Source organism: Melanotaenia boesemani, chromosome 6 (genome assembly GCF_017639745.1).
Source record: "Melanotaenia boesemani isolate fMelBoe1 chromosome 6, fMelBoe1.pri, whole genome shotgun sequence".
NCBI lineage: Eukaryota > Metazoa > Chordata > Actinopteri > Atheriniformes > Melanotaeniidae > Melanotaenia > Melanotaenia boesemani.
In genome coordinates, this window is record NC_055687.1 from 39,040,185 (window position 1) to 39,052,769 (window position 12,585).

At 41.4% G+C, this 12,585-nt stretch overlaps 1 protein-coding gene and 1 long non-coding RNA gene across 5 annotated transcripts in view; one reads left to right on the forward strand and one right to left on the reverse strand.

The window, feature by feature from the left end:
* Window positions 1-12,585, reverse strand: part of LOC121641855 — a 20,842-nt gene continuing 8,257 nt past the window's right edge. Inside the window, exon 3 of the long non-coding RNA XR_006010805.1 lies at window positions 1-65. This is a non-coding gene — a long non-coding RNA (uncharacterized LOC121641855). The remainder of the gene's footprint in view (window positions 66-12,585) is intronic.
* The window catches only part of rwdd1 (RWD domain containing 1), a 24,150-nt gene continuing 22,289 nt past the window's right edge, over window positions 10,725-12,585 (forward strand). Inside the window, exon 1 of one of the 4 annotated variants that reach the window (XM_041988194.1) lies at window positions 10,725-10,907. In XM_041988194.1, the coding sequence (XP_041844128.1) occupies window positions 10,835-10,907 (73 nt within the window). In that variant the 5' untranslated portion in view covers window positions 10,725-10,834. Of the gene's footprint in view, window positions 10,908-10,937; window positions 10,985-12,585 lie in introns of those variants that run through there. The other 3 variants (XM_041988195.1, XM_041988196.1, XM_041988197.1) reach the window with 3 other exon arrangements.

The window sequence follows — 12,585 nt, forward strand, 5'->3', positions numbered from 1 at the left end:
AATACGTGCTATTTTACTTTAAAGAATCAACACTGAAGGCCTGATCTATGTTTCAACCAAGCAAACTAAGGATCTGTAATCTGTCAGAAAGAAGAACAGGAAAAAAAAGAGGATGGATTAATAAACAGTTTGCTTAGAGGAAAATAAACCCCTGGCACTTAGAGGAAATGGTGATTAATAAATGGTAAAGCAAATTAAAGGAGCTCCTCTTTTAACTGTCAGCAAATAACCAGATGGAAATTAGATAAAGTAAAACAAAGGAAACTTGAAAAGCTAGTTCCACAAACCTACATTAATATAGATAAAACAGTTTTTTTTGGGTTGTTGTTGTTATTTGCAATAACACAGGAAAGTACACTGTAAGAATTAATACAGAGGTACCGGGAGAAAATACAAACTATTTCATAATAATCTGATATCCATGGATGTTTAAAACTGATTCTCTTGTAAAATAAAATAAAAAATTTGTAAAAGAACAAAAGAGAAAAAGCTGCTCGAGCAAAATTTGGTGATGATGGACACATAATTAACAGAAATTTAAATTGGCCTAATGTCCACATCATGTTGGAGTTTAAAGAATTGATGAAGAAAACTCCAGCAGACTTCATGTTTTTCCAAAACGAAGCCATAATGGCCTTCAAGGATCCTCCTACATGCAGGGAAAGTCTCCCGGTTCTGATTTGGCTTTTCTGCAGAACGAGTGACGTAACTGACAAAGTTCTGACTGACCTGAACGAACAGACTGACGGACTTTACTTGACCTTTTCCTTCCAGCAGGATTTTCTCCAGGAAGCTGCTCTGCTTCCACACAGGGATGGTTGCTGTGTTTCATAATGCTGCTACTCTGACACCATTAACCACAAACACCTTTATTTTCCTGATAAGCAGGACTGATGATGTGGATCTTCCTCCAGGAAAAGACGTCTACACTAAATCTCTTTTGAATGTGTGTATGTGCGTTTTGAAAATCAAACATGATGTTGATCCTTGTGACATTTTGGGATAAACTTTTACAGGTGGAGAAAATGATCACCGTGTCCACATGAATTCATCTTATCATGCTGCTGATGATGCTGCTTTCACAGGGGTGATACCGGAGCAGTGGCCTTCAGGATCCAGTCGTACAATCTGGTTATTTTATAATAATTTGTTTTTCTAGATTACAGGAACAAGAAGATTTTATAATAAATATCTGATATGATTATGCTGGTATGTGCATGTATCCTGTGGTTTGAGTGAACATTGACATTTTTTAGAATGTTTGTTTGTCCACATCTTTCTCTCAAGCTGGTTGCCGTGGCGACGCAGACACCGGTCTAAAAACCGGACGGTAAGCCGGTTTCGGACGTGTCTAAAAACCGGACGGTAAGCCGGTTTCGGACGCGTCTAAAAACCGGACGGTAAGCCGGTTTCGGACGCGTCTAAAAACCGGACGGTAAGCTGGTTTTGGACGTGTCTCGGGTTGCTGACCTTGGCAGGCACCGTTACTTCTGTCTGTCTCACTCCGCCGTCTCTCGCTCGACGTCTCCCTTCTTCTTCTCCTCGCTCCCTCTCTCCTCTGCCTCTCCCTTCACATTCTCTGCTTTGCATGCTGACGGCTCTCTACCTCCTCCTGACCTGCATGAGGATGTGTAACCGGACAAGGTTGAACCTCAGTCCATTTCAGGTTCTCTCTAGCAGGCCTCCTGGTCTTGGAATTGAGCCGGCTCTACCTGCAATCGTCATTGGTGAGGATTCAGTGTTGGTTTATTGCGAAACCTTTTCCTTGTGCTTTCTGAGGCTTTACAGGTGGTGACAGCAGCTCTCCCACAACCAGCTGAGGACGGTTTCACACACACTGATGCAGGGTGGCTGGACTGTAGGTGAGGACCCCAGAGGGAGCACTGAACGGCTCAGAGGTTCACGGGTCCTTACCAGGTGCCCCTGTGGGAGGTCTTCCTGGCCAGCCACTGCAACCGTGTCCCTGCACCAGCGGGAAATCTTCAATCTTCACCGCCCCCTCCATCTCCATCTCTGGGGTAGATCTCGACTCATCTGATCCACCAGGATGAAGCAACATGGGTTGTCCTGTCCCCTTAACCCTGAGTGGTGACTAGCAACAATCATGGCCTTCAGGTGACTACGGGAGCTTGAATGCAGATGTTGTGGAGCAATACTCATCTTCTTCAGGTGTTTTCTTGTTAACATGGAGGCTGACAGCCACAGGAGCAGGTGAAACGTCACCTGATTGATCATCATGATGAGCAAAACACATGTGCTGGCTGAGCAAATTAGCCTTCCTCATTCCTTATGCACGTGTGGCCTCTAATTTAACTATTGCTCTATTCCTGCAGGCGTCACTCTGGCCTCCATAAGAGGGAGAGGTCGGCTCCATGGTCTGAGTTTCTAGGTGGTATAATCCCTCTTATGGTTCTGGTCGTAATGCTTTTCAAATGGATCAGTTGGCTATAGAACTTGAGAATCTCTCTGTACCAGCTTCATGTGGATTTGAGTTCCTGACCCCTGAGCTTAAGGCTCTGTGTGTCGTCCCTGGAGAATGGGATGGCTCTGATTCCTCCTGGCTGACCTGGGCGGAGCCTGTCAGGTAACAGGTGCTGAGTGTTGTATTTGGATTCCTGATGCTTCTAACTACATTTCAGCTGTTTTACATTATTTACGGGACCTCATACAGGTGATGACTTGTACTTATGATGATATTGGTTTACTGGTTTTAACAGTGATGATGATGATTTCTGAACCTCAGTGTAATGTTATAGTGTGTTAGTGTGTGTTTTCTGAACTTTTGCTTTTACTACAACCTAGGGGTGTCTATGCTCATGTAGAATCAGCAGCTCTTTTCCTTCCTTCATTTCCCACTTGTGCTGATTATGAGTTTAGTTTTTTTTTAATTGGGTGCATTTTGACCCTTGATGTGATTATAATGGCATTCTGTTGTGTGAAGGTGTTTTGGTAAATTTCTTTGCGTTTTGTGTGATTAATAGTAAAACGAGGTTTTCCTTTAATCAAAAGAGGGGAATTGTGAAAGAAATTTAGCTGCATATGGTAATCATTCATATATACTCATATCATAATCACATGTATATTCAGTTTTCTTTATTAATTTAATATTGTTAATCCATTCACGTTTACATTTTCATATTGTGTGTTCTCATTCTACAGAATACTGAAGATACAGTTTTCATTGTCTGTGTGTGTGTATGTGTGTGTGTGTGTGTGTGTGTGTGTGTGTGTGTGTGAGGTCAGACTGACCACTTTCTTCCAGAGCTCTGATATGGCAGAGTTGAGGCTGGTTTTCCACCTGCTAGATAGCAATAGTTGTTTGGGATATCAGCTTGTTGTGGTATCTGGGCTTTGTCTGAAAACTGGAAGAAAGTGGCGCCACTAAGTCTTCTATTCCTCATTTATTATTTTGCTGTTTGACCTTCAGCTGGAGACCAGCTGAATCGAGTCAGGACGACAACTCTCTTTTTTGCAAGTAATTCTTTATTCAATACTTCTCTGTAAATAAACCTTATATACTTTTACTCATTCCAGACTCTTAGTAATTTTTTCTACAACACTGGTAGATTCCCTCCTAGGGGTCGTTTACATTCCTTGACCAGTCCTGAAAACCAAGCCATGAAGACCTACATAGACAACTCTCTTAAGGCCGGTATTATCCTGCCTTCCTCATCCCCTGCCGGTGCAGGCTTCTTTTTTGAGGAGAAAAAAGATGGGTCGCTTCGGCCTTGTATTGATTTCAGGGGACTTAATAACGTCACGGTCAACCTTTACCCTCTTCCCCTCATGAACACAGCTGTTGAACAGATCCAAGAAGCCACAGTTATAACCATACTGGACCTCTGTAATGCCTACCACCTCATTTGCACCAAGGAGGGCAATGAGTGGAAAACAGCATTTAATACCCCAACAGGACTTTATGAATATCGTGTGATGCCGTTTGGACTGTCCAGTGCACCAGCAGTGTTTCAAGCACTGGTGAACGACATACTCAGGGACATGGTTGGGCAGTTTGTCTTCATCTTCCTGGACGACATCCTAATTTTTTCTGAGGACGTCATCCCATACAGAACACGTTCATGCTGTGCTTCTTCGTCTCCTGCAAAATAAATTATATGTCAAGGCTGAAAAATGTGAGTTTCACAGGACAACAACTTCATTTCTTGGACATACCATCACCTCTGATGGACTCTCCATGGATCCTAACAAAGTCAAGGCAGATAAGGATTGGCCAGTGCCCCAGAACCGCAAACAACTTCAGCGGTTTTTGGGCTTTGCTACCTTCTACCGATGATTCATCCGAACTTACAGTTCCATCACATTACCCTTATACACCCTCACATCATCCAAGTGCAAGTTTGTCTGGTCGGACAAGGCAGACCGGGCGTTTATGCACTTAAAACTCCTGTTCACCTCTGCTCCTGTGCTTTTCTCCCCAGATCCATCACGGCAGTTTATTGTAGGAGTTGATGCCTCTAACTCTGGTGTAGGGGCAGTCTTGACTCAGAGGTATGCGGACAACAAGATTCACCCCTGCGTCTTTTTCTCCAAGGGCCTGTCTGTGGCAGAACGTAATTATGATGTGGGCAGCCATGAATTACTGGCCGTAAAATGGGCTCTCGAAGAGTGGAGACACTGGCTAGAGCCACCGAACCCTTCATTGTTTGTACAGACCACAAGAACCTGGAGTTCTTAAAGACTACACAAGGAGATTTAATCCCAGGCAAGCTTGGTGGGCTTTGTTTTTCGATCGATTTAACTTTTTTTTTCTTCTTCTACTCACTCTCCTCACCTGCTCCCAGCCCTACTGTCCAGTCTCTGCTTGCCTGCCAGATGGTCAGCAATACTCCTTGTTGATATCCAGCGGTTTTGTCTTGTCTCTAGATTACTGTTGTCGACCCAGCTATGTTTCTTGGATTTCTGGTGCCTGATTCCTGATCATCGATCTCTGCCTGGCCCTGTTAAGCATTCGCTTCTTGCGTAGTTGCTTTGACCTGTGCCTGCCTGACCTATACACCTTGTTGGATGGGATAACCTCACTATTAATTTCTGGAGCCTTTCTGGATTCTGTGTTCCACAGCATTTTCAGGTCCCCGCCACCACCTCTTCTATAGAGCTACTTCCAGACTGCTCCTGTTCTTCCCTGCCCAGCAGGCACAAGACGTCAATATGACATTAGGATGACGTTATACTCCAACGTTGGATGACCATTGTGATTTGGTTGAAAGTGAAAGTTTGACGTAATGACCTAATGTTATTTTGATGTCATAACCTAATGTTGGTTTGATGTCAATGTCTGATGTTATGTGGACGTTGATTATAGTTTTATTTTAGTTGAAAAAGTCATTCTGACTGACGTCATAAACAAACATTGGATTGACATCAACATCTGATGTTATCTAGAAGTTGATTTTTGGTTGGTCTCCAACGTTTGATACAAGTTATATTCCAGCTGAAAATTAAAAGTGGATTGACATCATAACCCATCGTCGGCTTGATGTTAATCTCAGATGTTATGTCAATGTCGATTAATGGTTTAACTCCAACGTTGGACACAAGTTATATTTTGGTTAAATGAAAATCAGTGATGTCATTACCCAACATTGGCAAGACTTCATTCTCCAATGTTGATTAGAAATTAAGTTGTGGTTTTAAGAACTGCATTGCTGTCAAAACCCAACATAGGTTAACAATGTCCAAAATGATCCCAAATGTTCCGTTGAAATCAATATCGTTGTTGGGCATGCAAAACATCAGATGACAGTCAAAGCCCAAAGCTAGCCTTACATTAACTGACAACATAAAACAGACATAATGAATAAAGTTAACACAATTCACAAAATAAGTCAAGACAGGGATTTATTAAACTTCTTAAAACCACTATTAGATACATAACATAAATTGGAAAGAAAGAAACGTAATTCTCAAAAATGGCATTTGCTTCACCAAAAATCTTTACACTATTAACAAAACTTAAATTAAATACACCGTCTCAGTTTTGAAATATTAATTTAAGTTAAAATTAACAGTCTTCTGAAAATAAATAAATATGATTTAAATCCACAGCCCTTCTGTGTCACTTCAGCGTTTAAACATCAGATATTAAACTTAAGCTGTTTCTTTGCTTTTGAGTTCCTTGACATGAACCACCTCAAAATAAAAAATAAAAAAATATATTAAAAAAATATAGCTACATAAGTTTTACAAAAAAACTTTTTGGATTTGTTTCTCAAAACTGGTATATGGACTTGCTATTGAACACAAAAACATCAATTAAACGCTATTAAAACACAGCCTCCTCTAAAACTTGAAAAAATAAAAATGATAACTTAATTTACAGCATCCTTTCTTATGCTAGCCCGTCTTTTTCCTGCCCCCTCCCCCCACCCTGTCTGGAGCATACTTTAAACAGTTTACAATCTGTTCTGAGATTTTAGCCTCCGTTTCTTTATTACTCCTCTGGACACTCTCTGTAACACAAATATGGGCTACAGTAAACATAAAAAACATTAAGCTGCAGACATTCTACAGGGCCAAACATTAATGGTTCATAATAACTGAAAGTAACAGGGATTTCAACTTTGGACGCTGGCTACAGTTTGGCATTACAAAATGAAAGACACAGTTATCAGTTTTAACGATGTCAAAGTACATAAGACAACCATCCAGCATGTTAAAACTTGAAAACATTGTAGGTAGTTCCCTTTACAAGTGGCAGGGAATCATGAGTGACAACAGGAGACAAAAAGCTGAAGACATTCCCTCTATCATGCCACCTTCAGGAAATGTGGGAATTGTCAGAATCTACTAAATATCACCAATATACTATTATGACATTATTGGCAGGGAATATGACATTTGCTACTAACTAATCTAGAGCTGTTTCAGTCAGCACTGTGGACAAGTTGGGGTGTTACAGTGGGGAGCAGTTTCCCCAACCACTGCAGAAAGAGTCATTTCCCACGCTCTCCAAGTACCCAGTGTTGCACTTCACAGAAAGATGGCTTCCTCTTCAGTTCACGCTGCAGGTAATTACTGTAGCTTCAACTCCTGCAACCCATCACGAGCTCCAGAAATTTCCTCTGAAATTCTAAAGCATAGAAACAAATGATCATCACAACTAGAAAGAGCACAACCTTGCCAATAGCAAAACTTAGGTGCATGTGTTAGGGTTGTCACGACACTAAAATTGCAAACTCGATACAGATACTAAAAATGGCGCTCGATAAAGCAGTAAAGCATGACTTTATATCATTCTACACCTAAAGCATGACTCATATTGGGCAGTTATTTCCTGGGGAAAAAACTAAGATTTTAGCTCACTGGGCAATGGCTAATAATCCCCACTAAATATCAACGTCCAATTCTACCAGCCAAGCATATTTTTCACTGTCAAAAAAATATAATAATAATGTTACATAAGCTTTGCACAATACACAGCAGAATATAGAGAAGAGCAGAGCAGAGAAGCTTGAAACAGACAGTGGAAAATTACTAGAGGGAAGCCTTAACATAGTAGCAGAAAACTACTAGAAAGGGTGAATGGAGAAACACCAGCTATGTACGTGACTGAGAGAGTGCAGGCAAAACAGGAGAGTTTTGCAGAGTTCACCTTGACCCAGCACGATGAGGGAGAAAGGAGGAATCCGAAGGAGGAACTGAGAAGAGGAGCAACACTCTGCAAAAATACACATTCACATGAACTGGCACAAAAATGCACACACATAGTCTCATGCATTGTAACAGTATAGAAGAGGAGGATTACTAAGATAGGTAGGTTTTCTTGCTGAACCTGAGGACTCTGCACTTCATGTACTAGAGCTCAGACAGCTAAGGCTAAGAACTGTCCTCCTCTTAAGAGATATGTAACTTTTATTCTTCTGGGAAACAAAGAATTGTCAATTCTACTCGAACTCTCTGGTGTTTGTGTCTCCCTATTTTAACTGGATTTTTGAACACAATATTCCTTCTGATTAATATTACAGGTTTTGGAAAATTTTAACTCCAACACAGTACTTCATTTAACAGGAAATTAGTCCCCCCCACCCCTCACCACCACCACCATGCAGGTACCTAATTTTATTTTACAAGCCAAAACCAAAATCTGCCCACAATTTTATGCAATGAAATATGAATTTCTAATACTTTTATAGTACTACTTAGAAACTGCACATTTTTGGCATGCAGAGCTAAGCATCCCTCCCTTACTCTCGCCATCACGCAACTAGCTAAAAATGTTGCTAGCAAGAGGAGGGAGGAGCTTCGTTTTTACAAGAAAAATTAGCTTCGGCAGAATAAAACTTTCAAGACAGCGTTGACTCTGCTCACCTGTCGCAGAAATGCCCCAGTTTCTTTGTCGGCAACAACCTCTCGTCGGTCCCTCTTCTCTCTTTTCCTTTGAATTCTGGGCGGCAGCTGCATAAAAATGGCGGAAAACCGTCGGGCACAAACGTAGCGGATGTAGCAGGTAGCATACCCACCCCTCCCCCACACTGGCTCAGTCACACGCTGGAGCACACTCCTCTTCCCTCTTTCTCTTCTCTTCTCTTTGACTTTAAGTCCATCCTGATGGGACATTACCTGCTACCACACGGCCGGCTTTAATAGATGAAAGTAAACAACCCGATCATTTAATCTTACCAAGTGAATTGTAAGGATGGTTATCAGTAATAAATATGGGGGCTAATGAGGACCATCATGTCTGATCTTTAATAAATGCTAGCTTGTTGGTTGAGATAAATATTTCCCTCCAAAAATGTATGAAATTATTGTGCTGGTTACACTTATTTAATCGAGTGTCAAACATGACTTGATCATCACTTATATTAACATTAAAATAATAATTCATTCACTGACAAACGTGTATGTGCAGCATTAATATGTTTATTTAGTTTTCACCAGGGGCATCGCCTGGCCTGGGCATTCCCGGCTCTAGCCCCGAACATTTCACATCAAGCTCCAAATGTTTTTTCATCCCAGAAGGAATAAGTTTACATTCTCTCAGCCGCCTTTTGACATTAAAGAAGATGGTAGTTTTGTAATTTCCTGGCTTATGTGAATGCAACACAGGTATAATATGACCAATCACGGAGGAATTTTATGGAAGCGGGAATCCTCCATGTTGGCTAACAGCCCAGCGTTTTATCCCTAATCTGAACTCTGGTGTTATTTCGAGCGGCCATTGTTAGCGGTCAAAAATAGACATCAGACAGTTTTTAATTAAAGATGAGAGAAACTCTTCAGTTGTGGTCGCTGCCAATGGGCAGCAAGACTCTGGCCAACACACGAAACAGGTAAACCACAAATAATTAAAACCCTGTATGTCTTAAAATGAAATGAACATTAGGCAGATCATTCGTGACAGTACTTGATACTTCGAAGGTTAAGCTAACTGTACTAAACCGTTAGCCCTGCCCTTTTCTGTTCTACACATTAAATCCAGTGAAGTCTACGGATTTCGCTGGTTTACCCGCTGGTGTGTGTGTGTGTGTGTGTGCGCATGCGTTTGTGTTGTAGTGGATGCAAACGGCTTTCCCAGTGTTGGATGTTTGGTTTCTAGATGCTGTTTTAGTTTAAATATAGATCAATAAAGAACAGCTTTTTTATAAATTTATTTACTGATGTTTTTGTTCACCTCCAGGTCACTGGCTGGTCATAGTTAAAGAGTTTTAAAGAGTGTTTTACATTTTATGTTGCTCGCACTACATTTATATTTGTAATACAAAAACAGTCTTCCATGGTCTCACCTTTGTGTGGGTGTTTATGTATTAATGAGGTTGGTGGTTCTTGTATGTGTGTGTTGATCCAGGATAGGGATGTTCGAGACTGGGAGGAAAAATCAGACTAGTTTAAACTCGGCTATAGGCTACTACTGAAAAAGTAGTAATGGTAAAGATGGAAAACAGCAAGTGAAAGAAGGAAAGAAGGGAAATGATGGAAGGAAAACAAGTGATGAAGCCTGTAGGGAAAGAAGGAAGAGACAGATGAGATGATAGAGAGGTACAGTAAATACTACAGCATGATCTTTATTCTGAAAATTATAAGTGACTGAAAACAGTTCACGTTCATCCTTTTGTTGCAGAAGATGTGCACTAAAGAGCAGGTTGTGGAGATAAACAGCAGATGTCTGGAAAAGTAAAAGTTTAATAATGATTTTAGAGATCTTGTTTACATTGTCACGTTTAAGATTGAAAATAATACATATGGAAGCACATATTACAGTATTTGGCTTTAAACAAGGTGACACAATGCTCAAGAAAACTTAAATAAAAAGCGGTTTTACTGTGTTGGTTCACTAAGATTTCTTTATGAGGGTGTGGGCTCAGCCCCTAATGTTCCCAGGTCCATAAAACCCCCCTGGTTTTCACCCTCAGTAATCCGATCGCTGCTGTCTGTTCCGTGGTCTAGCAGCGCGGGCTTTGTTTGGAACTATGTGAGTCTCCATGACCCACGTGACCGCTCTTACAACGAAGTCAACGGATGTCGCAACTGAGTATATCAAAGGCTCTGGTCAGACAGAATTACTGCGGTCTGTGATCGACTCTTTTGGTCTGTTATATAAAAAAAAGTGAACATTAATTTCTCTAAAAGACTAAATCTAATTTTTGAAATCTTTAAAAACTAAGGTAAAGTTGCGGCTTCTGTAGCAGAATTTCTGCGGTAAAATATCCTCTGGACGGACTTTCTGATTACTTCCTGGTACCGTGTACATGTCAGACCAAAAGTTCGAATCACGATATTCCTGATCGCGTGGACCAACCGCACGCGCAACTCACGGTGTGTTAGCTTTGGTAATGCGGTGATGGTTTGAGCAGCTTCCAGAAAAAATAAAACAATGACAGATTACGGCGAAGAGCAAAGGAACGAACTTGAAGCCATCGAATCCATTTACCCGGACTCTTTTACAGGTTGGACCAGACCCATCTCATCTTAATACCGTCATGGTAACTAGCTTCAAGCTAGCCGGCAGGCTCTAGCTAACCAGGTAGCTAGCTAGCTGCTGCACATGTAGAAAACCAGAACACATCCAGCACTTTCCCAGGGGTCGTTAGCTTTATTTTTGATCCAGGTGTGCACCACGTACAGAAACTTGCGCATCCAGCTGAGAAAACATTACTTTAAACACCGTGTGTTTCCTAATATTTACATTTGGGTGGTTGACATACAAGTCATATAAGTTCTCAAACCTGCATTATTATTGTTGAAAATGATTTATTTTTGGTGTGTTATGACTTTAAACTTTCCATGTGTATGTTCATTTAGAGTTTGTGTTGAATCAGCATGAGACGTGAAGCTGTTTCATATAAAATGAAAATGGGGTACTTTTTTTTATCAAGCGTTTTAATCCTGATGTCTTTGATATTTTAACATTTCATTGTGAAAGTTTGTCATATCGGTCTTTGTCAGCTGACGTCTCACTTGGGATAACAGCAGTGCATTGTGGGTAAATCTCCATGTTGGTTGCATCCTCGTTGTAAACAGCTGTTCATCGTCTTTGCTGCGTTATAACTGTTGATAAAATAGAAGTCTCGTGTTGTGTGAAAGGCTGCCATACTAACTCACACGATTAAAAAAGGTAGAAAAGTAGACCACCACGTTAGATATTTTTCGGTTTCCCACTTTTTAAAGAGGCTGTGGACAGCAGGTTGAGGATGTAACAGAGGCGTCGGATGGTCGGTCGCAGCGGCGAGACGGATCATTTTCACCACCATCTCCCTTCATGCTGTTTGCTGTTGGCATTTTCATAAAGGCAAGTAGGAGAGTTTTTCTTTTTATTATGTAAGTAATGTTAATAAATTTACTTTATTTGGCTTTCAAAAGTCGCTGTATTCACATTTGTTAACTTCACTTGTAAACTAGAGGCAAAGAGGGAGGGAAATAGAAATGAGTTCATCTGTTTGTGTTTGATCAGAGTTTATTTTATTTAATCATCTTTATATAAAAACATCACAGAGTGAATGATTTTAAAGATGCAGGTAAATACCCAGAGTTCTCTGAGACCTGATGGATGTTAACTGGTTGGATGAAGTGGTTCAGACTGTGAAACTAATGGAAACATCCAGTGTTAACTAGTTTTTAATAACAAACGTGGTTGCAGGTCAACCAGCTTAAGAAATGATGGAGGCTCAGACTGGACACCATCCCTGCTTCTAGGACACATCAGGTCCACCAACAAACGCTGCAGGTCTGCAGGACGAAGAAGACGATCAGCTAAGGAAAGAGACGCTGCAGCAGCAGAGACGGAGTCCACCAGGATGCAGACCCTGGAGATCTACAGACCATGGAGTCCACCAGGATGCAGACCCTGGAGATCTACAGACCATGGAGTCCACCAGGATGCAGACCCTGGAGATCTACAGACCATGGAGTCCACCAGGATGCAGACCCTGGAGATCTACAGACCATGGAGTCCACCAGGATGCAGACCCTGGAGATCTACAGACCATGGAGTCCACCAGGATGCAGACCCTGGAGATCTACAGACCATGGAGTCCACCAGGATGCAGACCCTGGAGATCTACAGACCAGGGAGTCCACCAGGATGCAGACCCTGGAGATCTACAGACCATGGAGTCCACCAGGATG